The following is a 27,967-nucleotide window of genomic DNA, read 5'->3' on the forward strand; positions in this document are numbered from 1 at the left end:
CCTTGATAAACAAAATGTAATATTAAATTAACTACTATTGCATCTAATAAGTCAGTTTAAATTTTCATAAATTAGTCACTGAAATTTAGCACATTTAATGGTTGGCAGCATCTTTAAAACTAGCTACTATGGCTATAGGCAGTGTTGGTGTAGGGACCACTGTAAATCGAACTTCCAGTTGTTGATATTTCCTTTCGAGATCGTCTTCGAGCGAGCAAAATAATGAAGGCAGCAACAACCATGAGCATGAGGATAAGTCCAGCGACAGCAATGGCTATGGCGAAGTTACGTTGGGAGATGCAGATGTTATCAGGATCGTCTAAAGCCTGAACAGACAATGCAAATTACTTTTACTATCTGATTTTAACTTATTCTTATTTATTTTATATCAACCACAGTATTATTTCTAAGGGGGCGTTCAATGTCAGATCAGCAATTAGTTTTTTTTTGTTTATTTTTAGGGAGAGAGGAGGGAAAATGCTTTTACGCACACAGGTAGCCAGCCTGTAGTGTGAGACTCCTGAAATTAGACTACTCACTACAAAACCCCCTCTACTCTGTTGGACACAGACCTGGAATTGTTTGTCACATTACTTCAAGTCAGGCCAACATGTGACCTAAGCCCTCAGGGCTCGCACCGTTTCTGACATTTAGATTCTTTATGACCTACACCACATCGTGGTGTCAAGGTCGAGCTTCTTGGCGCGGAGAATACCCTGCTGGATGTAATGTGACACACAGGTCCAATTGTCTGGACACACAGGGCCTCAACAACGTCACTCTCCGTCGACACACAATCAATGTCTCGAACCTCAATTGATGTCTTGGGCTCAAGTGCACGGACGGTGCCCTGGCTTTCAACAGCTGCCTTCAGTTCGGCAGTATAAGCAGCTTGTCTTTCAACTTACCCATTTAAAGGAGAATGTCTCCATCCCGGGTTTGTCTAATCGACCGTACAATCGTATCGGTCTGCTCCGGTTTAGCTTTGGCCGTTATTACGCCCAAGACCTCGGTAAAAGATCTCCCCCCTGAGGGTTTGACAAAGATTGCCTCCGTCTTGAGCTTTTTTGGCCGCGACCTTTTCGGAGCAGGGACCGAGCCGGGCCCTGCAGTTTGGGCCACGCGTCGGTTGGCTGTGCCTTCACTGCCTCATTCTTCATAGAGGCGACCTCCGCCCGCCTCAATTGCCTCTTTTCCTTTTTTAAAGGTGTTTTTCCCACACAGCCCCAGGAGTCTCTACCACTGACCCCTTTTGGGAACTTACCTGAAGGGGGGTCGTGGGTTGCTGTGCCTGTCGGCGCCTCGCTGGAGCTACAGCTACGTCCGAAAAGGATCTGGGCACAGCAGACGAGAGGTCCGTCTGAGTCGCCTTGGCCTTTACCGTGGTTTTTTTTTTTTTGGTCTGGACGCCATCTTCTCTTTTTGGAGGACTCTTCGTTGTGGATGGCCTCCGACGTTTCTTAGAAGGCAGCGCTCTTTCATCGGGCAGGGACACCACCTTTTCGGCAATCTTTTCCATGGTCGCCTTGCTTACCAGACGGCAGGCAAAGACGAAGCCAAGATCATCCTCTAGTTTGGCCATTCCATTTTCGACCACTTGATTTACGGCTCTCTGGGTCCGGAAGGAGTCCAGCATAGCCTTAATTGTCTTTTCCATGTCACAAAGCCGGGTTTCAATGTTTCTATCTGCGTCAAGATATTCCTGACGCATAAGCACAATCTCAGAGCTTTCCGACCGCAACGTCGCTGTGAAGGTTTCCTTCGGCATCCCTACAGCAGAAATTCTCGGCAGCAGAGTTCCCGGCAATGCCAGTTCGACATCTACATCGCCAACATTTTCTGCACCGTTCCCAGCTCCACTTGCCGAAGGAGATCCTAATGGGGGGAACGTAGAGCACTTGAAAGGTGCAGGTTGCGGAGATGTCCTCACGTTTTTCGGTGGTGGCGACCTCTTAAGCTTGGAGTTTCGATCAAAGGGGTTCTGCTCCACTTCAGACGTTTCTTCTTGCTCATTGGAGCTCCTATTCAATGATGTGTTTGTAGGATTTATATTAAAACTCATCGTGTTTTCTCCAGCGCATCGTGCTACAAGGAGCGGCCCGGAATCAGTCAGGAACGGGTATACCCTCGGGGACAAAAAACCCCTACCCCGGTTCCCCGGGGCCCGACCTCCGTTTGCCCAGCACCGGATACCTGATGTGCCGGGGGTTGCCCGTCGCAATGCAGAGCACAACCTCTGCATCCATGCCGCACTCCCTGACCAAGGACCGAAGTGGCTGGCTTCTCACGACCCACTGAGAATACCCATCGGCAGTGTATAGCCCACATTAACCCCTGCAACACAACAGGGGCACTCCCAGGGACTCCCAGTGAGTTCGTCGGTCACCCTTTTAGTCGCCTCTTACGACAAGCCCGAGAAGGCTGCGGTGCTATTCTAACCCAGTACCGCACGGGGGAGATCAGCGATTAGTGGAACAAGCTTTAATCCTAGCAATGCATAGATAATACAGATGTGCTTTCTAATAAGTAATAAGTCTATTTACGTCGGAGCTGCGCTGTTATTCATTCTTGGGTCCCGACCATCGATGAGTAGATCAGTCCTTTTTCCAGTATCGAAGCTCTGAACATGGATGTTGACAATTTAATACCACTACTTTTTATGAGACAAGTGTGATAAAAATTACAACAAAAATTATTGTGTTAGACAAGTTGTGGAGTGAAATTACTCAAGAATTGAACCCACCCCCATATATTGTTAGGATTGATAGGATGTGCAAATTATTAATGTTTTTACATCCTAGTAAATAAAATTAACTGCATTTGATGCTAAAGTTAAATCTTCTTCAGAATCACTCATCACAAACTCGTTTTCAACAAAACACGGACCCACGAATCAACCTATCAGCGTGAGTGTCACGGCTCAGACTTGAACAGCTGATAGAAGCAGAGAGCTACTCCCTACTACATCAACTCTCCTCTCATCGATGCTATGATTGTTTATTGAACACACCCTAAGAATAACAAACATGGAAAGCAACATGTATGATTATAATCAAGTTAGTAAAATCAACCCAGACTCTGTACAAAATGTGATTCCTCCTGTTAAGAAACAACCAATATAAGCATTCAATATTATACGACGGTTATTCCAAAAGTAAGTTACAAAATAAAAAACGGTAAAATAAGTAAAAAGGTAATAAAAAACTCCAGAAAAACTTTGTAAAGGATATATTTTTAAAGCTACACTCAAAATCTATTTTTCTACATAGTTGCCTTGGTTTTCAATGCATTTTTGGTACCTTGGCAAAAGTTTTTTTTAAACCGGCTTCATACCAATCTGCCGCCATACTGTTTAGCCAACTTTCAACTTCTTGCTTTAGATCTTCGTTGTTTGCAAAGCGTTTTCCCCCAAAGATGTTGCTTCAGCTGTGGAAAGAGGATAGTCGCTTGGTGCGAGGTCAGGGGAATAAGGCGGATGTCCAAAAACATCCCACCGAAACTCTTTAAGCAGGTCTTGTGTTCGTCTGGCAGCATGTGGGCGAGCGTTGTCGTGGAACAAAAAAACTTTTTTTGTCAACTTCCCTCTTCTTTTGTTCTGTATTGCCCTTCGTAGGTTTTTTAACACCTCACAATAACATTCTGCGGTAATCGTGGTCCCATGAGGCAGGTAGTCAATCAGTAACACACCCTTTGAATCCCAAAAGACGGTTGCCATAACTTTTCCTGCAGATTGCACGACTTTTGCTTTTTTTGGTGCAGCCTCATCTTTTGCTTTCCACAACATGCTCTGTTTTTTTGTTTCGGGAGTCCAATGGTGAATCCATGTTTCATCTCCGGTCACTATTCGGTCAAATAAACCATCCCCTTCATCATCGAAAAAATTGCTGAAATTGCAATGCTGCATCAATTCTCTGCTCTTTGTGTTGTTCTGTGAGCAGACTTTTGAGAGGCTTAGATCTTCAGTAATTATTCGATGAAGTGAAGTACGGCTTATTTCAACATTTGGAGGCAGTTCAGTAAGGATGTCATCAAGTGTATGGCGGCGATCAGTGTCAATGACCCTTCGGACGTCTTCGGCAATGCCCGCAACTCGGGAAGTTGAAGGTCGGCCACTTCTTTGTTTATCATGTGTCGTCCATCAATGGATGATTGGCGCCAACGATGAACCATAGGCCTAGACATAACGTCATCACCGTACACACTACAAAGTTCGCGATGAATCTCAGTCGCATTTTTATTTTTAGCGGTCAAAAAACGAATGACTTGAACGAATGAGCACGCACTTCACAATCGGCGGCAGGAACCAGTGGTAACTCCATGACGGCTAGCGCCTGGCTGGCGTAGCGAGCCACGCCCAGCCTTGGGCACGTTGCACTGCTGCCACAACACCCAGACGCTAATTCCCTGCTACTCCCAGACTTCTCCCTCATACCGCACGGATTTGATAGAAAAGTGTAACTTACTTTTGGAACGACCCTTGTATAACAGAAATGATGTTTTGTTGATGTTAAAATATATATATAAATATGAAATAGCAACATTTAAATTGTGCTTATAGTAATATAAACTGTAAAATAAACAATATTCATTAAAATTACAAATACATAATCTTTGCACAGAATATTTTGTGGAATTCACTGCTTTATAGTGCTCTTTGCTGAGGCATAGTAAATTTTAGCGCTACACAGTCTTGTTTTTTTGCTTATAATATTACTCAATGCTTACCTTTTCTCTGTTCACCAAATCCAATTGATCTGGCACTCCAAGTTCGTTTGCTTCATTAACATACAAGCCACTGTAAACTTCAATGGTAGCCGGGCTACCTTCGCCATCATCATCATTACGTTTCCTTCGTCTCCTCTCGTCATTGCATGGCGGAGGCTAGCAAAAAATCACCAGTTATCCACTTATCACTTATTTATTGTACTTCTATTAATTTAAAAGTAAAGCCTTCTGCATGGTAAGAATCTTTCAAGAAATCACAAATTTGAACTTGCTTTGGAGTTAAGATATAATTAAATAAACCTTGAAGTTAGCAAATGTGGTTACGCATTACAATTTTTTATATAAAGTCCTGGTTATAAGGGAGTTCTTGTTAATTAGTATGATTTCATAGATGTATCACTATCTACAAAACAACTATTTTACACTAGACATCTGTAATAGTATATTATGCTCCAAGGCCAGAAAGTAGGGGTTAAGGTAAGAGCATAAAAGTTTCCAGCAGATTTCATGTGAATACTGATAATACCTTCCCGGGAGAGTCGTGTGAGATAATTTTCTCCACACTAACAGCAATCAAAATACAGGTAATGAAATTCCAAACTTAATTTTCAGTCAACCTGTCTTGTATATTTGCTTTAGTAGGGATTTTATAATTTCCCTGCACTCATCAATTCCTTTAAAAGTTATAAGAAAATATCTATTTACTCTCTAATATTTACAGTCTTGGCTTGATCACAGAGAAGTAAGATACAGAGGATACAAGCTTTTGGGACAAACTTGTGCTTTTAGCTCTGGTATGTTGGGGCGGAAGTGTACTAATATCGAGCAAGGAAGAGCCCAAAAAGCAATGGCCACATAGCATTACAGCAGTTGTAGCGTATATAGTCTTCTACAGTGTGAACGCTGTAGTATTTGATGGCGAGGAGGGAAAGGAGAGCAAGAGGTGACGACAAAAATAATTTGCTCTAGACTCCAGAGCCTGGTGCTAGATACCACGTAACATTGAATGTATCCTCTGTTTCTTACTTCTCTGTGGCTTGATTTTAGGGGGAACAAAATGCAATGGTATTCTCAATTCTGAGACCTATATGTCTCTGTCGAAATCCTAAGAATAAGTTATAGTTAAGCTAATGGTGTCGCTGATTTTCGTTATGCTATATCCTAACACTCCAGGAGGGGACTATGTAAGTATTGTGGAGGATTCTAATAAAAGTTTTTTATTCCTGTGAACAGCGGAGGATCGCTTTCCTTTGGAAAACAACCTGTAAACTTTTTCGAGTAGTGCATTTTCTGTTTTTCTAAGCTGGCAATGTTGGGCCATAAGTCCCAAGGCCCAGTCTTTTTAGCTCTTTGATTGACTGAACCCTAAAAATGAAAATTGTTAAATAAACATCTAAAAATAAATTGGGTAAAATAAACTTTTAAAGCTTTTTATCCAACCAAATAGATTGTTTTTAAGCACATAGTTTGTTTATTCTATTAATTCGTTCTTATATTACTTTTAGTTTTAATGAATACAATGTGATTTTGTTTATTTGTTTCGCCCAATTGTAAAAAGTCAATGTTAAATTTTATTGCCATTCCCTATTGCCATTTAAAATCAAATATTTTAAACTTAAAATTGCAAGCAAAAAGTTTGACAAAATACAAAATTGCATTTTTATTTACAGGAATAACTAAAAAAACGAATACATTTCAAATAAAAGGGAGCTGCCAGAGGGTTATAGCTGTTGAAAACACTGTCAAAAGGAGTTTGAAAGTATCAAAGGTACTCTTAAAAATTGTGAGTTGTGTGGACTTACTTGTTTTAATTACTCCTGAAGTTGTAGCTACTTTTCATAAGTATTTGATGAAACATACTTACCACATCTCCACAGCCGTCGTCAGCCTTGAGACAGAGACGGACATTGCACTGGTAGTAAACAGAGGCTGTATAGGGGAACTTGTGTGCTTGGAAGTGAACCAGAGCTGTAGTCATGTTGGAGCTGTAGTGAAACATTCCCATGATCTCCTGGTCTACTGGGCATCTATAACAACATAACATTATAACATTATAACAATATCCTAGACAGAGTATAGCAAACTTAGTACAATTTAAGTCAATTGCTTGAATACCACTTCTCGTTGGAATCATTGCAAGTTTTTTTTTTTAGAATTGACTTGTTCAGCCTTAACAAAATGCCGTCTTAAACACTTAACAGTTTTAAGCTTTTAATAAATGCTCACGTTTGTGTCCGTGGGACTGATACACAACAACTTAACTCAACCCACCGAGCATTTCTGTAAAAAAAAAACATGGCCATTGATTCCAATTCTAGGCCCAAAAACATGAACTCCATACAGTACGTGATACCATAGATTTCAGAATATAACATTCACTTTGGTCGATTTTCCATCCATTTAAAAGTTATTGGCAATAATCTAAGTGATCTCGAAATTTATAGTGGTGAGAAAATCCAGAATTAGTTATATTTTTGTTAAACTTTGTACAACTAAATCCAGACTTCTACCGGACCGATTTTGTTACTTAATGGGTCGTTGGAAAGCCTAATTTGTGTAGATTTGCAAATAATTATGAAAGTTTGATTTTATTACATATTTGAGGTAAAACAATGAAAATAAACAATATTACATTCAAAATGCCTTTTTTTCTAAGTTTATATTTCCAAGTTTATATTTGTAGCCATCTTTAGGCTGCCTTTATTGAGAATTTTCCAAAAATGCATAATGGTAATTTGTAGGAATTTTTATTCTCTATCAGAATATTACCTTCCACTTTGGTCGATTTCCTCACCATTTCAAAGTTATTTGCAAAAACGTTAAGCAACCTCCCTATTTATAATGGTGAGAAAATACTGAACTAAAGATTTTGTACAATTAAATCTACAGTTCTACTGAACCGATTTTATTAATTAATAGGTCATTGGAAAGCCTAATTCGTGTAGACTTTCAAATGATTACGAAAGTTTGATTTTTTTGATTTACTAGGTGAAACCCGTCAAAGTCTGACAGTTGCTGTTGAGGTTGCAAGAAAGACCGTTTGACTATAAATCGATGATAAAGAACTGCATTTTTTTTTTTTATTATTTGGGTTGTTCGTGATTTAGCAGTGTGCTTTAGGTACGTCCGATCTTAATAATCAATAATTAAAATGGAAGCCGGTATTTCACTGAAGGTTCTTAGGTCAAAACAAATAGAATAACGTAATTAGAATTGAGTAAATATATCTAAAACTAAATTCCATATCCAAGATATAATTATATTTATGTTTTCTGCGATTCAGGATATCTTTAACTTAACCGATTAAAACTATCAATATCTCAAGTGAAAGCCTTTGAAGTATTTTAAGACATATAAAATAACTTAAATAAAAGTTGAGTTACGTATCTTAGATTGCAGATAAGTACCTAAACGATTATAATTATTGTTGATTCATGATTCAGCAGTGTGCTTTAGGTAGGATTATTAAGATTGGAATCTTAATAATCAATAGCTCAAATGAAAGCTGGTATTTCATTAAAGGTTTTTAGACCAAAACATATAGGGTTATGTAATTAGAACTGCTGGAATACATCTTTAATTAGAGTAAAAAATCAAAAAAATCAAATTTAAATTTTTTTGTTGAGTAATACATTAGATAAATTAATAATGATGCTTGATGACAAATATATGCTTGCATAGCTTAATTTTTTAAGACCAAAATTATGAAAATCAGGCTGGTAGAAGAGCCAAACGAACTCGAACAAAAAATTTAACTCCCATAAGAAATGTACAGGGACGCATTTTGAGCATAACTCGAAATATACGTCAAAATGAATGCTGATGATTGATGGCAAATCTGTGGTGCGTCCATACCTTTAGTTTGAGGCCAAAATTATGAAAATCGGTCGGGTAGAAGACCTTTAACCCGACTCAGAAAAGAAAACCAATAATATTTATAGATGGCAATAATTTGTTTACCAGTATGCTTAATCTAAACATACGAAACATATTGTTATTTAATTGATTTTTCTTTGATTAGATGTTGTTGTTAACAATTTGCATTTGTGTTTAAAGTGAGTTCCTTATGTTAAGTATGCGATTCTAATGTTATGTGCTTAATCTGTACCATTAATATTAGTGAGTAAAGTGATGTATGGATTTCACAACCATTATTTTACTAGAGACCGTTGTATTTAACCACAACGGGCTCTGTAGCTAGTTATATTAATAAAAACTCACTTTATTACTCAAAAAAATTTAAAATGGAAAAATGTTTTGGAATTAATTTCCCTACATGGAAATGTAAACAGATTTCAATTACCATAATATGAGAAAAATTATATTTTTACAAAGTTATGACACAAATACAATAAAATGGTAAGTTTACTGATTTAGTTCTACACATTTCAAACGAAAACCAAATAAATGTTCTATCAAGAAATATAGTAAAATTACACATTTTTTGTAAAGGCTGGAGATCAAATGAATTAAGAGTTGTTCATGGAAAATGATCATTACAATAAAAATTTATATTATATAGAAACACTTTTTCATTCACACATGTATTTTATTTTTCAAACACATAAAACCCACATACCACATAGGCTATTTATAGTTATGAAGACAAATTATATTTATATTTTATAGAAACACTTTATTTATTTTATTCACACATGTATATTATTTTTCAAACACGTAAAATCCACATATCACATAGGCTATTTATAGTTATGAAGACAAATTGTTTTTTTCATGTGGTGATCAAATCGTTTGTTCATTATGATGAAATGTAAGGGGGAGCTAAATCTAATGTCCCAAACCTCAGTTTACAAACTAAAATATGTACAAATTTACAACGAATAAATATGATTTAAAGAGATAAAGTCATACCCATGATATACGTTGTTGGTAAACAGTCAATAAAGTTCACAAAAAACCTGCTAAAAATTGTGTCTCAAGTTTCTAATGTCATATTTCACTCAAAGCACAATAAATAATATCCAAATCAAACATTTACAAATACTAGTGCACCTGCTGCTCAAATTCAAGCAATTGCAAACTATTGCAGGCGTTATTTCAAAATGAATAACAGTCATAATTTACAATGACAGTCAACTTAAAGATAGTGAAATCAATCCAGTTATTGAAACTGAAAATAAACTCACTCTGAAAACTAACACTCATGTGTGTATCATGTGTTTACTATGAACAGCTGTAGTAATTAATACAACTAGAGGACCCATGCTGCCCTGTAGCGTTAAAATAAATATATTATCCGAGAAATAGCCTAATCAAATTTATGATTTTTAATTAAATAATACGGTATCTTGAGTTTAACTCATTCAAACGATTAATAGTTCAAATTGACGCCTATAATTTACTGACTATTTTGAGTCTACAACATGTAGAAAACATGAACAATACTGGAGCTGTTGATTTTCAATCATATTAAAATCTAATGAAAAATAATATGTTGGTTGTTCACCTTGCGTTTACTTGAAGCTCATCCGATTTGAATAACTAATAGCTTAAATGAAAACCAGTATTTCACTGAAGGTTCTTAGGGTAAAATATATAGGATTGTAAAATTATAACTGGTGAAGGTATGTCTTAAATTGAAGTAAGAATTAGAAAATAAATCAAATTATGTGTTTTGGTTCAGTAATACAGTAGGTAAATATCTGTCGATGCTTTATGTGAAAACTTGACGTGCATGCCTTCAATTTGAGACCTCAATCATGAAAATTGGTCGGGTAGAAGAGTCAAATGAACTTGAAAAAGAAAAACAAAATTTAACTCACATAAGAAATACATGGAAGCAAATTTCGTTAATATGTAAGCCAAGTGGGATGATAGATAAATACCTATATGCCGATGCTTGATGGCAAATCTGTGTGTGCATACCTTCAATTTAAGACCACAATCATGAAAATCGGTCTGGTAGAAGAGCCAAACGAACTCAGAAAAGAAAAACCAAACTTTTTAATTTATAAGATTATTTGTCTGTTTAATTAAACAAAATGTTTTCTTCATAAGAAATACAGGGTGGTTATAAATTATTGTACACATTTTAAGATTGAATAAATAAATAACCAATCAACTTAAGTTGATTCCCATGTTTTTAATAACATGGGAATTGTTTTATTAAATTGCAAATTTAAAACAGATACTGACTGAATATTAATAATTGTACACATTACAATAATTATAAAAAGGAGTTATAAAAAGAAAGTAAAAATGTCACTTAAACTGTGGGTGTAAGGTATGATTCTTCTTAATGACTTGTGTTGTGACATAGTCAGCTGGTCAACAATGGTTCTTTCCACACCAGCTGTTAATTACAGTTGACTAAACAAACACTAAACTAACCTCCGTATCAAAATGGCTAGTGTGCAAGAAAAAGCAAGGTGTGTTCTTTGGTTTCATGAAAGCAGATCTGTAATAACTGTTCAAAGAAGGTTTCGTTTAGAGTAATATGGCCGCAATCCTCCAAGTAACAATTCTATAAAACGCTGGTATAGGCAGTTTGAACAGACGGGAAGTGTCCAACATAGAAAAGGTCCTGGTAGACCTCCAGTTTCTGAAGGTATTGTTGATCAAGTAAGAGAATTGTTTACGAGGAGCCCTCTACTCGGCGTGCAAGTTTGGAATTAGGATTACCTCGATCAACAGTCTTAAAAATTTTGCACAAACACCTTAAGCTCCATCCATACAAAATTCAGTTATTACATGAACTAAAACCTAACGATAAACCTCAACGCTACGATTTTGCTGTTAGATTACTTGACCTCGAAGAACAAACAATAAACATTGGAGAAAGCGATTTCTTGAAAAAAGTAATTTTTTCTGATGAAGCAACCTTTCATGTTTCTGGTAAGGTGAATAGACACAATTGTAGGATTTGGGGTACTGAAAATCCTCATAATGTTCGAGAACAAGAAAGAGACAGCCCTAAAATAAACGTTTGGTGTGCATTGGCTATAGATGAAGTGATAGGACCCTTTTTCTTTGCAGAACCGACAGTCACTAAAGAGGTATACCTCGACATGCTTGAGCTTTTTGCAATACCGCAAATTGAGCATAGACAACCAAATGTTTACTGGCAGCAAGATGGTGCCCCTCCACACTGGGGTACCTAAATAACACGTTTCCTAGTCGTTGGATTGGACAGGATGGTCCAATTCCTTGGCCTCCACGTTCCCCAGACATTACACTCTTAGACATTTTTTGTGGGGCTATGTCAAGGACAGAGTCTTCGCCAAAAAAGTTCAAGATATTGAGGAGCTCACGAATAGAGTCCGAGAGGTTATTGGAAGCATAACTCCAGCAATACTCAGAAACACATGGTGTGAGGTTGAATTTAGACTACAAACTTTGCGTGCAAACCTCGGAGAGCACAAGGAATTAGTTTAGTTTCCTTGTAAAAGTATGAGTAACAGTAATCTTTTTGTCCTTCATTGGTAATAAAACTGTTTTAAATTTGCTATTTAATAAAACAATTTCCATGTTTTTAAGTTGATTGGTTATTTATTTATTCAATCTTAAAATGTGTACAATAATTTATAACCACCCTGTACATCGGGATTTTGATGGCCGAGGGCAAAGCCTGAGGACTTTTATTTTAGGAATTGGTGAAAGGGGGTGTCTACACAACAAACATTTAATTTTGACATATCATTTGTAAAAATCTGTTTATTATTAATGAAGGAGTAATGTTTTGTAGAAATCGCATTTATGTATTATATACAGGGTGTTTTTTAAAAAAACTTGCATCTTTTAGATAGAAATATGCAATTTGCGGGAATCAACTATTGACGTAGGGGGCCCAATTTTTTTTTAATTTAAGGTTACATTCACATTCCCCCCCTTCCCCTCCTGCCACCAACTTATTTTTTTTTAATAGCAAGGTACTCCTTGTGACATATCAAATGAAAGAGCACGAATAAAGAAAATGTTTGATGAAAAAAAATTGAAAATCGGTTCATAAATTTGTGAGATATTCCCCCCTCCCTCCCCGGAACTTAATTTTTTTTATAGCAAGGTACCCCTTGTGACATATCAAATGAAAGAGCATGAAAAAAGAAAATGTTTGGTGGAAAAAAATTGAAATCGGCTCATGAATTTGTAAGATAATCCCCCCCCCTTTTCTCCAACCCATAACTTTTTGTTTAATAGCAAAGTACCCCTTGTGACATATCAAATGATAAATAAATTTCACCAAACATTTTATTTTTTCATCCTCTTTCCTTTGATATGTCACAAGGGGTACCTTGCTATTAAAAATAAAAATAAGTTCCGGGGGGGATGGGGGGTATATCTCACAAATTTATGAACCGATTTTTAATTTTTTTTTCATCAAACATTTTCTTTTTTCATACTCTTTCATTTGATGTGTAACAAGGGGTACCTTGATATTAAAAAAATATAAGTTTGGGGCAGGGGGGAAAGGGGGGGAATGTGAATGTAACGTTGAATTAAAAAAAAAATGGCCCCCCTACGTCAATAGATGATTCCCGCAAATTGCATATTTCTATCTATTGCGGTTTTTACATAAATAAAGATGCAAGTTTAAAAAAAAACATCCTGTATAAGTATACACCTTATAGCCTAATCATGATGTAAACTGATAAAGTAAAATCTCACTAAAACTTGACTTTTAGTGTTGATGGTCAATACAGGGTGGCTGAAAAGTAACTTGCATCCCCCCCCCCCCCCTTAACTTTTCAACCATTTGAGATATTTGAAATCGGTTTGCGGCACCTTCTTAGAAATGAGGGGCCACAATATTTATGGCCAATTTTGAAAATTTTGCCCTTAGGGGTAGCGGGGGTAGGGGGTAAAATGGCAGCGCAAAATTACTTTGAATAACCATTGTCTCAATCATTTTTAGCTGCCATTTTGTTATTAATAGTTTGATTTCTATTTTCTTTATGCTAATTGTTATGTTTCATCAAGACCTACAAAATGATACCAAACTCAACTATACTTGCCTTTTGAAAATTTTTAGCTACCCCCTACCCCCGCTACCCCTAAGGGCAAAATTTTCAAAACTGACCATGATTATTGTAGCCCTTCATTTCCAAACAAGTTGCCTGCAAACCGATTTCAAATATCTCAAATAGTTAAAAAGTTAAAGAGGGTGCAAATTAATTTGTTTGCCACCCTTATGGTTATTTGGATTTGAAACGTTTTAGGGCGCCATTTTGTTGTTAGTGAGCCGATTTTGGTTTTCTTTATGTCAATGTTCATGTTTCGTCAAGACCTGTAAAATGATACCAAACTTGACTATACTTGTCATTTGAAAATTTTGAGCTACCCCTAAGGGCAAAATTTTCAAAATCGACCATAGTTATTGTAGCCCCTCATATCTAAGAAGGTTGCCACAAACCGATTTCAAATATCTCAAATGGTTGAAAAGTTAAGTGGGGGTGCAAGTTACTTTTCAGCCACCCTGTATAGATTGAGGTTTAGTTAGTCAGATAAATATTCATGAAAAGTATCAGCTGATAAATTCAGCACCAGTGGTGTAATTTAAAAAAATTAAATTACCAAAATGCGCAGAATTTCATGGACTTTCAAATGAGATAATTTATCATATGGATAAATATACAGGGTGTCCCGGAACTCTCTACCAATATTTTAGGGCATTGTTCCTGGGTAAGAAACATATCTAAATATCATATTTAAATTGTCCGGAAGTCCTTATTTACTCAGATAGCCGCCATTTTGTTTTTTCACTTATATTAATTTTTTTCTGAAGATTGGTTAAACATACGAAGTTGAAACTTTGCACAAACATTTATGACAACTATACAAAGCTACAAAAAAATTATGACGATTTTTCAAATTCATAAAACAAAATGGCGGCTGATTAAAATTTTGTTTCTTAAATTTCTCGAAAACCGTTGATTTTACAAAAATTTTACAAGAATAACTTTTTTAAGGCAATTTTATTAAAAATCGATCGACACTTTAATCTTTAAGATCGGACGAGTATTAACTGAGATATGGCAGTTTTAGTGATACGTGACCGCTTTCAGCATGCGCTGCAACTAATATGCGACTAAAATACTGCAAAATAAACAGTTATATTTAAACTGTAACAAAATCTATATTAGCATAAATGTTTAATGGCATGAAATATATCCAACAAATCAGTTTCATCTATTTATACAAAAATAAAATATTCTAGTGATATCTGTTTACAAAAAAATTGTATTTTTATACTACGGCATTTAAAATCTTGGACAGCAATATAATTGTCATTAAATTTCCTATCTGAATACGTATAGTATGGTACAGCTTCACTCATGTAAAATCTTGTTAATTCGACTTAAATAACAAATTTTTAAAAATCCATAAAAAGGGCCGATATTTTTACTCTTTTTATCGTAGTTAGAAGAATTATCATAAACATTTAAAGCATCCATCGATAACGGGATTAACGGGTTATTAACGGGTTTCACCTAGTTAATAATAATACAAAAATTTCGCCTAAGAATGCGTTGTTAAACAAATATTTAGTCTATATAATATGTTTAAGTATCACTATCAGTATTTTAAACCATCTATATGCTTATTAAAAATATAGGACTCTATTAAATTCAGTTGATCAAAAGTGAACACTTAACATGCTCATTGATTATTTTTATTATTTTTATTATTATCTATTATTTTTATTCTTAGCCAATTAATTCAAACTCTCTACATTTTAAGTTGGCATTATCTATTAATTCATTACTAGGAATGAAATTCTTTCAAAGATTGTCATAATACATTGGAAATTGTTACCTTTTAATGTTCCTGTAAATTGCTCTGCACTCTATATTTCACAACAACTGTCACATCTTGATTCACAACAACTGTCATATCTCCCTATGATTAACCATACTGTACATGTAAAATGATTAAAATACAAATAAAAAAATACTCAGTATTGCCTAAGAAATTTTGTTTCATCTATAGTATTGCATTTTAACTAGAAAGTGTAGAGATGAAACAGCGACCAGTTTGAGGTCATGCAATGTATCTATCAGCTGGTTCCTTATCTTTGAGTTTATCGTCATATTGAGCATAAACTTTCATTCTCTTGCTTTAGTTTGTGGTTAAAAAATACTGATGGTTTTGAATTAGACTTCTACAGATTTTGTATTTTTAATACTATTTACCAAGTTTAATAACTACCCGAAGTAGTATCGTAGTAAAAGGCTCATAAGTATATCTTTTACAAATCTAGTCAGATCTAGTATGGCCACATCATTTCCGCATAATGTATTATTCTTTAATATACTTCCTGCACTAAATGGTTTCTGACTCCTGTTAGGTGCATCATTAATATACCCATTTATTTAGTCTAAGAAAAAACTCAATCATTACAAGCAGTGTGGCATTTAAACTAGCCAATCTAAATAAGATGATTGGACACTGGTCCACTCAGGTCCTCTCTTGGTTTTTCAGTGGGATTGCAAAAAGCAAATTTTGTGTTATAGTTGATAACTGATATTAACATCTTAAAGAGTATACGAGAATGACTGCAAAAAAACAATATAATCGGTTTTATACATTTTATTATTCAAATTTACAATCAGGTAAAGCCTTCTGGTGTTCTTCTGCAGGCTTATCATCAAGACCCAAATGATCTAAGACAACACCACACTTGATGCATGAAACTGAACGCAGTTTTAATCATATCTTCAATACTCTGATATAATTTTGGCCATATAATAAACTTTTCTGTCATTATATTTTCAGTATTTTCAATAGACTTTTTGTGGTTAAAATAGTTTATGTAGTCATCTTCAGCATATTCACTAATTTTACACCTGGGATTTAATACTTTATGAAGAAAGTTCAAGTATCGTAATGATAATCTTTCACTGCCCGACTGCCAACCACACTCACAACATATTACTTGTTCATAACATTTTGTCCTCTAGAATCCTGATTTTACAAGATCCTTGTTCCGCGCATCAAAAATATCAGTAGAAGATTTCTGGGGTGATGATGAAGTTATAGATGTGACTAATGAGGAGTCCATTGATGCTGGCTGATGATTGAATCTTCTGTAAAACTCTTGATCTACATCACTGATTGATTTCTTGAATTTTGTCCACTTGTCAACATCCAGTGAAACACTCTCTCTTCAAGTTGGTGTGTATACACTAATGATTATTTTCGTTTCCAATTGGTCATTTTTGAATTGAATTTTCATATCATTTGTTATAATAAATTCTTCGTGAAATTCCATATTTACTGTTATAAACATTTACACACAGTATCAGATATCAAAGTAGACTGAAACCATACAAACTTGAAACATGGCTTTTATACCAAGAATTCTGTCTAGCCAACAAAATCCTCAATTGGTTTTCAACTATATCACTCTGGCTGTTAGTTACTTTTGAAACATGGATTGGACGATTAACAACGTTTGGGCTAGCATCACTAGATTGAGATTGAGCCCCCCGTGCGGTACCGGGTTAGAATAGGACCGCAGCCTTCTCGGGCTTGTCGTAAGAGGCGACTAAAAGGGTGACCGACGAACTCATTGGGAGTCCCTGGGAGTGCCCCTGTTGTGTTGCAGGGGTTGATGTGTGCTCTGCACTGCCGATGGGTATTCTCAGTGGGTCGTGAGAAACCAGCCACTTCGGTCCTTGGTCAGGGAGTGCGGCATGGATGCAGAGGTCGGGCTCTGCATTGCGACGGGCGACCCCCGGCACGTCAGGTATCCGGTGCTGGGCAAACGGAGGTCGGGCCCCGGGGAACCGGGGTAGGGGTTTTTGTCCCCGAGGGTATACCAGTAGTAGGGAAAAGCCGGTTCTGGATCAACCCCGACAGACCAGGGATTCTCATCTGTTTACTCTTCCACTCATCGAAAAGTTGTTTCTGCACCAACCTCCAGTAGACTAGAGATTTGCCCATTTTCAAGTTCAGCTGTCTCGTGGTGGCATGTAGTATATATATGTCTGTCCTACTTCGGGATCCAATATGGGCTCTTATGGGAGTCAAAATCGGGAGGTAACGAAGACTGATTACAACTTTTACCAGTAGTATATATATCTGTGTCCTACTCCCGGAGTTTATATGGGCTCTTATGGGAATACCTCCCCACAAAATCCGGAGGTGTTCTCCAACCGCCCCACATGGAGTATGTATGTTTGTCCTGTGCTGGGGTTTAATATAGACCTTATGGAGACAATTCCAACCCTTGCCTCATTCCTCTGGGGCAAAAATAATATTTTTTTTTGTTTTTTATTTTCTTATAGTGATCTTCTAGAAATTGTTTACAGTTGTCTAATGATGTTTCTTGAAATGTCATAACTGAATCCAGTTTCAGAGACCACGACTACGTATGCTGTTGTTCCGGCATCGGCTTGCGTGGTCGCGATAGCGTTTACGAAATCTAACTCAATCTGGATGTCACTTCTCGAGCGATCTGTGCTCATTGGGTGGAGATGAGTGTCTATCACCAACAGTGGATAATCATTCTTGAACTCTGAAGGAGATACGAACACATTGGTGTCTCCAAAGTTCACCAGACGATATCTGACTAACTGTTCGTATAACAGTCTCCATTTGCCTTCAGTGATGTGTATGTTCTGCATTTCTTGAGGATAACGTTCTCCGTTTATTTTCACTGCGACATTTTTTATGTTGCAACTATCAAAACGGGAGGGAATTTTCTTCTGGTCATTCCAACGGCTAGTTTGCAACCCCACAATGACAAATTTTGGGTTGTATACATTTCTATAAACGTTAGTGATATCGAAGTTGAACGAGGCCCCGAAAACACCTTTTTTCTCAATACACTGCCACTGGTAATAGTTGTATACCAATTTGCTATGATCACTCAAACGGGTCAACCCATCGATCAATTGAATCTTGCTGGTGGCCGTATACTCGACTAACGGAACTCGAAGAACGAAAGATTTGATTTCGACTTTTCCATCCTCTGGTATCGTGTCTGTTGCGGCTGATCCTTTCCAAACGAATAGTGCATCGTTATCTTCAGCACGGGTGAATACGACTTCGAATCCACCTTTGTACATTGGATACCGTAGATGATCGAAGAAGCCGAGACCGAGGTGGGCAAGGGTACCGATTACTTTGAAGTTGCCACCACCAGTGAATGTGGATACGAAACCACAATTTCCTAAAGAGTTCTTGTTCGAACTGGAATAGTTGAGGATTCCCTTGACCGTGCTTGTGACACCAGGATAGTCGACAGTGTCGATTGTGGTGTTGTGTTTCTTGAGTTCAATTCGAGTAAACAGAAACGGTACGAAATTGTCGATGAGTTTGATGTTTGTTTTATCAGCATAAGCAGCCCCGTCAGATTTCTTGACGACTTTACCACAAATGTGAAATTGTATTCCTGAATCGTAAAATGTGTCACCGTGATCGAGTTTAAAAACCGTGTAATTATTTGGAGTGTTGAAATTGAGTTCAGACACCGGCATGACAGAGCGGTATTCGCTCTTCACCACACCGCTTGAAAACTGATTGTATGTAGCATCCATTTGTGTTGGTTACTTAATAAAGGTCGAAAAAAATATACTATGTTAACATTACGATTTTACTCTTTAGACCTCATGCTCAGTAGCGAACTCAAGAGTCGTGTATTAAATCCATGATTACGTTCGTGTTCTTCGAGGAATTCCTTGGAGACGTTTTGATACTTTATGATGTAGTACCAATCTACGTTGCCTGCAAAATCGTGTATGAATGATTCAGACAGTGTTTGATATTTGCTGACCACATACCAGCACTCGTTAAAGTTGATAGCCATTTCCCGGAGGAAGCTCTCATCGAACTTTGTCCTCTTCAGTACGGCATACCAGTTTACACGATGGAAATACGTGCGTAACATGTCGATGCTGAAATCGTAGTTTTCGGATAGGAGACCCCAGTCGAGTTCCTTAGCGTACTTCATAACGAACTCGTCTGTGAGAACGCCCTTAGGTACTTTCGCTTCCCGAGAAAGAATCGTCCATGCGTTTTCCATGTTGTACTCTTTCTCCCACTTATATACATACAGACGTTCCTAGCCCGAGACCGAGTTTGCGCTTCATCCACATTGCACCAGTCGTACCGAGTGCGACAGCGCGTTCGTTTAGATCGGCGTCAGAAGACGTGACCCTATTCCAAGCAGCGTCTTGCAATTTCTTATCTGCCACCCATCGGTCTTCGGAACGCCTATGATCCCGATACCATATGTCATGTTTCTTGCATGCCTCGTCTAAGGGGTTGACTCCTTTGTCACCACGAGCCAGGCGATCAGATAGCTTCGTACCAGGTCCGCAATAAGTGTACGTATCAAGATTCCAATTACGTGGAGCGTGTAGCTCAAACGGTAAACTGTTGATTAAGTTGTTCAACAACCCCGATCCTTGAATAGCGTGTTCAGGTAACGCTGACAGACAGCGTATGAGATACTTCAATCCGTTTGGTCGTTCGATTAGCTCCTGCATGCGGTCGTATATGAATTTCACGACTGACAGTTTCTCATTGTGAAAGTTATTGTTTCCAGCAGCCTCCTCAGCGTGTATGAAATTGAGCCGACTGATCAGTTCGTTTAAATCCTTTATGTACCGATATTCGATTGGTGTTTTGTCACCGTACCGTTTCAACCCAGACCCAACTGTCTCTGTGGGTGTTGATGTAGTTGGGGTTGCGGATTTATTCATCTCATCCCAAATGGGTTTGATCATCTGTTTCCACTTTTGACCCTGACTTGATTTCGGTCGTCTAGTCGAGGGATCGTTCTTTTGATACAACGAGTTGGATGTCAACAGAATTTCCTTGTATGAATTCCAATCGTCAGATGTGTACTCATCAGACTTAACAAAACCTTTATTCGTCAAGAGTTTCCAAAGACCTTCACTGCCGACAAAACTTTTACCTGACATCACTATATCATCGTAATTAAAGGTGATTGGTTCTGATCCAATTTTAAAACGTTCACTCGTCACATCATAATAAATACCAAACTGTGAATCACTTGCACGAGGTAAGTATCTCGCACCAACACTGCCCAAATTGATTACATTTGAGTCCACCAACTGTCTGATTGATTTGTTCTGAACGTTTTCAGTTTCCACTTCATCTTCGTTATCGAAGGGAATTTGTTTACGATCTGGTGTACTGTATACTCTTGGTCTAAAGCGAGCAACCATTTGATTGTATTTTTGCTTTTTCAACCACTCCTTTGTCTTTTGTTCTAATAGATCATCTTTTTCTTTTTTCTCTTTTATTGCATCGGTAATGGTTTGATATTTCTTTTCCCTTTCTCGTTGTTCCTCTCTTTCTAAAATGTGTACGTTAGCAAATTGTTGTTGAAGTCTATTTTTTACATTTTCTAGTTGCTTTGCCTTGGTGACAGTCAACGGTTGTTTTTGGACATCTCTTGTAATGATTGTGGTGGATGGACTTTTTGTTGGAGACGATACAACTGATATCTCTTTAAGTTTTTGTTCACGTTGTTTTTGCTCTTCCAATTCAGCGTCATGAAACTTTTTCATCAGGTTACTCTCGATAGCTTCAAGTCGCTTAGCAGCTTTTGCATCCATCATAACCTGTGTTCACTTATATTATACAACGTCAGAAAAAACGACATATATCGTTTCTAGTATAAAATTGACATATCGTCGAAAAACGACATTTCAATCAAAAAACGTGATATAACGTTTCTAGTATAAAAACGACATATCCATCAAAAAACGATATTTCATTCAAAAAACGTGATATAACGTTTCTAGTATAAAAACGACATATCCATCAAAAAACGATATTTCATTCAAAAAACGTGATATAACGTTTCTAGTATAAAAACGACATTTCAATCAAAAAACGTTATATATCATTTCTAGCTTAAGATGTGACATTTCACATTGACGTTGTAAATATCGTTTTCTTCAGCATGCATTTATATTTTCCAGAGTGTGCTTTTTTAGTGGTATTGATGGTTACAAATCCATGGTGTTCCTGCCAACACCGACGACAGAGCTTTTCAAACTCAGATAACGACATATCGGAACCGACAAAATCCTCATGAATACGTGTCATGTAATGCTTGTTTTGTTGAAACACACACAGCAGATTTAGGTTGTTACGGATTACTTGCATATCGACACGACCATAGCTCTGACTCAGGTATATACATGATATATTTTTGTGACGACCTCTGATGTAATAGTCTTTGATTTTTGATTGCTCATCAAGTAAACAGTCATCAAACACAACCAGTGAATTTGGTTTGCATTCATCCAATGGAACCAAGTCGGAACAATCAGAGAAGAAGAACGCAATTTTGCAGCCGAGGTTTTTCTGCACTCTTTCATAGTGTTTTTGTAAATCATGGTACGCTGGTTGTTCTATTGATCGACTGAACACGTAGAGATGTTTAAAAGTGATACCATCTTTGTTGTATATGAGATTAAGCAGTAAATTCGTTTTCCCACACCCTGATGGACCAACGATCAAGCAACGAAGTGGTTTTGGGAAGACACCACCTTCCACCCTTTCACCATCTCTATAGTAGACGTTTATTTCCATTGCCTTTACTTATAATACCACTTGGTTGGTTTCATAGGAAACTCCTTGACAGCCTAATGTCTCGCTCTGTTGATTTAAACATCGACTGTTGTTGCTCTAGACCTACCAATCAAAGTTTCTACTCGGTGTAGACGTTTAGACAGCTCTAGAAGTTCAATTCCGTTAATGGCGTCATATGCACTGTTGCTGCGACTGATGCCACAGATCTTTCTACCTCCTTTGATCTGAATACAGTCTTTTGTGACTTCGAGACCTTTTAAAATACCATCAACTTTATCATTTACTTCTTCAAGCTGTTCTTTAACAACCACATCAGTCTTATCTATAGCTTTTGCAACTTTTACTATCCTTTTGTTCTTGGCACTAATATAATGTTTCTCGAACCCGACTTGTTTGTTTATAATGGAGGTCAGATCCTTTTTTAACTTATCAAACATGTTATCTACCTGAGAAATAAATTCTCTTTTCATGTTACTGATCTTTGAATCTGTATCGTGACTGCAAGTGAATTCCAACGATGAAAGTTTTTCATTTAACTTATCTGTTGAAATGCTATTTTGGTTAGCACTGCTGTCAGCCAGTTCTTCTCCGAACCGATCGAATTTAAATATAGACATCATGATGCTCTTATAATGATACCAAGTCCAAGTACACCAGGTTTTCAACATTACTATTGAGTATCGGGTTGTTATTTTGATCAAGTATGTTGATTGTTATGCAGTGAATTGTCCTCAACCCTGGTTTCAAATCAACATATAACCTTTCCTTCGGTTGTTCAGATATCTTATACCCATGTGGAACTTGAGGGAAGAACGTGTATAGCAGTTCAGTTTCCGCATGTTTGTGATCATGTGTGTCATGGTTGACGAGACTGTTATGCACTATATTGCAGTGTATCTCAATAGTATCTACTGCCCTCAACTTTGGAGGTCTTTTTCCTGTCACTGTTTGATTCTCAACATAGTATGAGCTACTGTCGGCTCTCTTCTGTTTTTCTTTTGTTGGAGGATCAAAACCAAACAACTTGCAGCATGCTTGATCCATATAGAACTTCAATGGTGAGTACACAGAAAGAAAATCACCATTTTTACTCAGTCTAAATTTAGTAGGATCAATGTTCAGATTCAAGGATTTTATGTAGTCCTTTGCAGTAACTTCCATAGACTCAATCGTCCAGTAACCTCTTGTGAAAGTGAGAGGATTCGGTATTGCATGGATGTCACTATCCCAGAAGAAAATATTCGCTTCATCACGGACGTTGTAAATATTGTTGTCTGTAAAAAACGCAACAAGTGCCATACGATGCTTCACGTTTTCCTCCAGATGGATTGGGTGTTCCAAGTGGAGAGTGACGCGAGAGCTTGTACCTCTAAGTTTTAATAGTGGCATGGTACACTTATAATTTGCTCCACCAAGATTGCCACGAGTATTTCTCATCTCTTAAAGTGTTTATGATCGAGTTCCAATTTGTATCATCGTTTGAACATCGCTTCAGAACTTCAAGGCAGAGATGACCGCAAATAGGAGGGTCTTCAAACTCCTGTACTCGCATATCATTATAAAGCAAATCACGCTCACCTAAATACTTTACAAGTTCAATTGGTGGTGGAGCGTTGCCAAATGAATCGAAATACAGCTTTTTACCATTACGCATTTTGATATAACAGGTCCAGTGTGTACCATTCGAATCCAAGTCACCGAGATTCAAAATACCACATTCCATTTCCCATGGGGATTCTGGCAAAACTTCACGCATGAAAACACCTCGAAATCCTTTCAATCCCAACACTTTGGCCCATCGTTCGAGGTCACCAAGGGTTAAGGGGCTTATCCGTTTTTTTGTAATAGTAAAGCATCCAGTTTCCTGTTGATACATCTTTTCAAACCAGCGCCCTTAGGATCCTTGTCTATTATCGTGTCCAACTCATTGTCAATCAAATGCTTCAACCATGGAATGAACCTTTCCTTCAGCATCGGTGCTAGGTGTCTTCTGACAACAGGTGAGATGAAACGTTTTCCACCAGGAACAGCACCCTCCACAAATTCCAAAACTTCTTTCAGGAGGCCTCCCTGTTTATTTTTCAATAGCTGGTCGTAGCTGAGGTTCAGCCGAATGCCTGTTTGGTTTCGTCTCGCTTTCTCAATAGCCTTATGCTGGACACTGTCTAACAGGATATGGTCCGTTCCACTACGACCTATGTCGTCACTCGTCAGTCCAATTATAGCACTTCTCCGTTTCTTATAGGCGATACGAAGCTTACGTTTCTGCCCTTCAGACAGACGAATGGTGTGCCTGTGCAATTCACTCATGTTGTGCTTATATCACTATAAGTACTCTTATTATAAACTCGAAATGGTATACATATTTTATTGTGCCAAGTGTAAAAGGAAAAACGCTTCGGCTGATGTGGAACGTATCAAGACGGTTACGAACAAGTGGCGGTTAAGAGGTCGATGTGTCGAGTGCTTACGCAAGAAGAGCACATTCACAAAAGCACTTGTACCGGGAATCACTGATGTCAAATTTGAAGAGGCACGAGAGCTACATCGACCAGTAACAAAAAAGTTTCCAAAACGTAAAATCGTCACTCTCTACATAGACGACCTGTGGGCAGCTGACTTGGTTATAATGGACAAGTTCTTCCGGGAAAACGATGGATATAAATATATGCTAAATGTGATTGATACATTTTCCAAGTATGCATGGTCTGAACCATTACTCAGGAAGAGTGGTATCGAAGTGACAAACGCGTTTGAAGCCATCATACGAAGAGCTAAGGGCAATGGTCACAAAGCACCTAACCTATTACACACTGATAAGGGTAGAGAGTTTGTCAACAAGGATTTTAAATGTCTTCTCGCCAAACATGGTATAAAGATGTATCATACTGAGAATGAAGAAAAGAGCTCCATAGTTGAAAGGTTCAATCGCACACTCAATGAACGAATGAAAGTGCATTTTGAAGCTAGGGGCTCATTCCGTTGGATAGACATACTGCAGGGTCTGTTGAGTAAGTACAACACAAGTGTACACTCCACCATTCACATGAGGCCGGTCGATGTGACTGTGAAAGTCGAACCAGAAATTCGTAGCTTGTACCTCGATCAATTTCGATCAGTTAAACGTCCACGACCTAAACTGAGAGTTGGCGATCGAGTGAGAATAGTAGCAAAGAAAGATACGTTTGCCAACAAGTACGCTCGAAACTGGCGAACAGAGATTTTCACAATATCTCACATTCAGTCTACAGCACCGGTAACATACAGAATCATCGATGGTGAAGGAGAAGAGATCCTGGGTTCGTTTTATGAAAAGGAATTGCAAAAGAGTAATTTCTAATGGTTTATTGAATAGTGACCCCAGGGGAGGGAATGGATTCCATCATCTAAAATGTATCGTTTATCATCTTGGTTCGACAACACTACTTTATTGAGTGCTATGGCATAGAGGTCGTGACTGAAACTTCTTATCATATTTATGGTTTTAGTGGTTTCCAAACCATCAAACAAACATTTTTTGTAGTCGTCAAATGTTATTTCCTTCTCGGTGACTGACTTTTTGACTCCTTTTGACTTTTTGCATACACTACCATCCTCGACTTCATGAGCATACATCTTAGATCTAAGAGCAATCTGTTCTCGCATAATCCTCCCACTCAGTTCATCTTTCATTTTACCAAGGACCTTCTTATTGACTCTAGGCATCCCATACGGATTGTTCTCAGGGTAGTCACTTGTATCAAAGTAATCTATCATGGCTTTCATATCCTGGTAAAAGTCAGAGGTGGCAATGGCATATTTCAAGGAATCGGTGTCTGTATATTGCAATCGTGCTTTGTCACCATACTTCAATTTAATCACATTATAGTGAAAATCGTAAATTAGAGTCTTTGAAACATCCAATACGCTCATACCAACATATATAGGTTTATTGAACAGGAGTTTTGTCCTTTTCATGTGCACAGCAGAGAGGTTTTCAGCAAATATTGTACGATCCTTGAATGTAGGTTGAGCAATCCATTTTACAATTTGTTTTTCCTTTGTCGCCAATCGCACATCCACTCTGTTACGTATGTTCTCCATTGTCTTCCCAAACACACCATTATTCATCAGTTTGTAAAACTCCTTTTCGAAATCGTTCTTTGCCTGAGTTCTCAGTTTTGTATTCAGGTCAATATAAGAGGCTATCCAGTTTGATTGCTTAAAGGAAATGGCTCTATGGATCTTCTTCAGTTTCAATCCAAGCTTGAGGTACAGCTTGAGATTCCTGTAATGAACAACATACTTCTCTTTGTCATAAAGTGTTGTCAATAGTTTAACCTCTTTTCCTCCTGGTGGTACTCTCTGCTCTGGGGCAAGAGGAAGATCAGAATGCAAGTCGTGGATATCTTTAGGATATTCCAAATCCACTTCAAGTATATAGCCTGTATCGGCATCGTCAGGGATTTCAGTGACATCGATGTTTGTATCACACCATTTGAAATCTCCGTATGGCATATGTTGAACCATTGCCCACCCATATAGGTTATTCGCATCCAAGTACACCAGGTACTCAGTTGGTTTGCTCGAATCGTAATCATTCATGTAGGGATTATTGGCTTTAGCATGTCGGTTAGAACTTTGCGATACACCACCTCTAATTCCCTTCTCAATCATAAGTAGCATATCATAATCTGAAATAAGTTCCAGTTCAACGTTTGTCGTTTTTAGCATAGCACTCCAAGCCAGACCAGGTGTTGTGAAAAACCATGCAGGATCTAGTTTGTACGTTGACATACACACATTTCGGAAGTTCTCCATAACGTCAGCTAGTAGGAGGACATCTGATTTGTTGTACATCAATGTGTACTCTTTCATATCCTTCATTTTAAATGAATCCCACACTCTTTTAGCATGTTCATAATCTTTAGGGTCAACATCTGTTTTAGTGAGTATGTTGTAGAATTCTTCCTGCTTAGGTAGATGAGTTAGCTCATATTTGTCCTCACTGTCCATGTAATCATATGGGTAAATACCTTTTCTCAAAACCAGGTTCAACTCGGATTCATTGAAGTATTTAGCAGTGTGTGTAAACTGATCTTTCTGAAGATTTTTGGTGAGTGCATCAAGGATACTGGACATAAACTTGAACGAATCCAAGAACCTCAGTTCGATCATGTTCTGCCTTTTAACTGTGTATGATATGTAACGTTCTTCATTGTTTGGGATCACCTCTATTTCTTCATCATTCATACCCAGCATTTTAATAAACAAATGTGTGTCGTAGCCCGAGAGGTTGTGAATGAAGACAGGAATAAACTTGGGTTTCCTGTACAGAATGTTGCATTTGTTGTGTGCAACTCCTCTGAATTGTCCTGTCAAATGGTCATGATCAAGGACCCTATCATCTTCTAAAGGTTTTTCACAAATATGGCATGTTGTTGAGTTTGATATAATACGCTGATCATCTACCGTTAAATCCATAGGTTTGATAGCCTCACTAGAATACAACTGTCTTATTTTTTCAGACTCCATCTCAAGTTGTTCCACAAAGACCCTTCCAGCATCTGCACCAAAATATGTGACAGGAGGTTTATAGTCTCCATCTTTGGAAACGATGTAATATGCAAAACTCATAGCCAAGTGTTTTTGGTAGCTTTGTGTTTGTTCAGTTTTGATGGTTCTGTTAGACTCAAGAAGACATTCAAAGTCTGCATACACCACGAAC

The 27,967-nt window shown here is 37.6% G+C and overlaps 3 protein-coding genes across 3 annotated transcripts; all 3 read right to left on the bottom strand.

The window, feature by feature from the left end:
• Window positions 1-6: 6 nt before the first annotated feature.
• Window positions 7-17,628, bottom strand: LOC128998990 (uncharacterized). The gene is made up of 5 exons (XM_054425347.1): window positions 17,505-17,628; window positions 15,499-15,529; window positions 6,590-6,752; window positions 4,726-4,881; window positions 7-326 (listed from the first exon to the last, which is right to left on the bottom strand). The coding sequence occupies exons 1-5, from the start codon at window positions 17,626-17,628 to the stop codon at window positions 120-122; spliced, it is 681 nt and encodes a 226-aa protein (XP_054281322.1). The 3' UTR covers window positions 7-119.
• A 362-nt stretch (window positions 17,629-17,990) lies between these two features.
• Window positions 17,991-19,226, bottom strand: LOC128998991 (uncharacterized). The gene has a single exon (XM_054425348.1). It carries the CDS (start codon window positions 19,224-19,226, stop codon window positions 17,991-17,993), a length of 1,236 nt encoding a protein of 411 aa, XP_054281323.1.
• Window positions 19,227-25,596: 6,370 nt separating this feature from the next.
• LOC128998993 (uncharacterized) lies at window positions 25,597-27,876 on the bottom strand. Its single transcript, XM_054425349.1, has one exon. The coding sequence runs from the start codon at window positions 27,874-27,876 to the stop codon at window positions 25,597-25,599; it is 2,280 nt and encodes a 759-aa protein (XP_054281324.1).
• Window positions 27,877-27,967: the final 91 nt, after the last annotated feature.

Source organism: Macrosteles quadrilineatus, unplaced genomic scaffold (genome assembly GCF_028750875.1).
Source record: "Macrosteles quadrilineatus isolate MER2022 unplaced genomic scaffold, UCM_ALF_1.0 Scaffold_7__1_contigs__length_78375512, whole genome shotgun sequence".
Lineage (NCBI taxonomy): Eukaryota > Metazoa > Arthropoda > Insecta > Hemiptera > Cicadellidae > Macrosteles > Macrosteles quadrilineatus.

What these genes read in the sequence shown, in the direction of transcription:
- LOC128998990 (XM_054425347.1), bottom strand. Translation starts at nt 17,628, where the DNA reads ATGGGCAAATCTCTAGTCTACTGGAGGTTGGTGCAGAAACAACTTTTC. An exon ending in ATTTACAGGAACATTAAAAG is followed by an intron (nt 6,753 to 15,498) that starts GTAACAATTTCC and finishes ATGTTGTTATAG; the next exon opens with ATGCCCAGTAGACCAGGAGA. An exon ending in ATTTGGTGAACAGAGAAAAG is followed by an intron (nt 327 to 4,725) that starts GTAAGCATTGAG and finishes TTGTCTGTTCAG; the next exon opens with GCTTTAGACGATCCTGATAA.
- LOC128998991 (XM_054425348.1), bottom strand. Translation starts at nt 19,226, where the DNA reads ATGGATGCTACATACAATCAGTTTTCAAGCGGTGTGGTGAAGAGCGAA.
- LOC128998993 (XM_054425349.1), bottom strand. Translation starts at nt 27,876, where the DNA reads ATGAGTTTTGCATATTACATCGTTTCCAAAGATGGAGACTATAAACCT.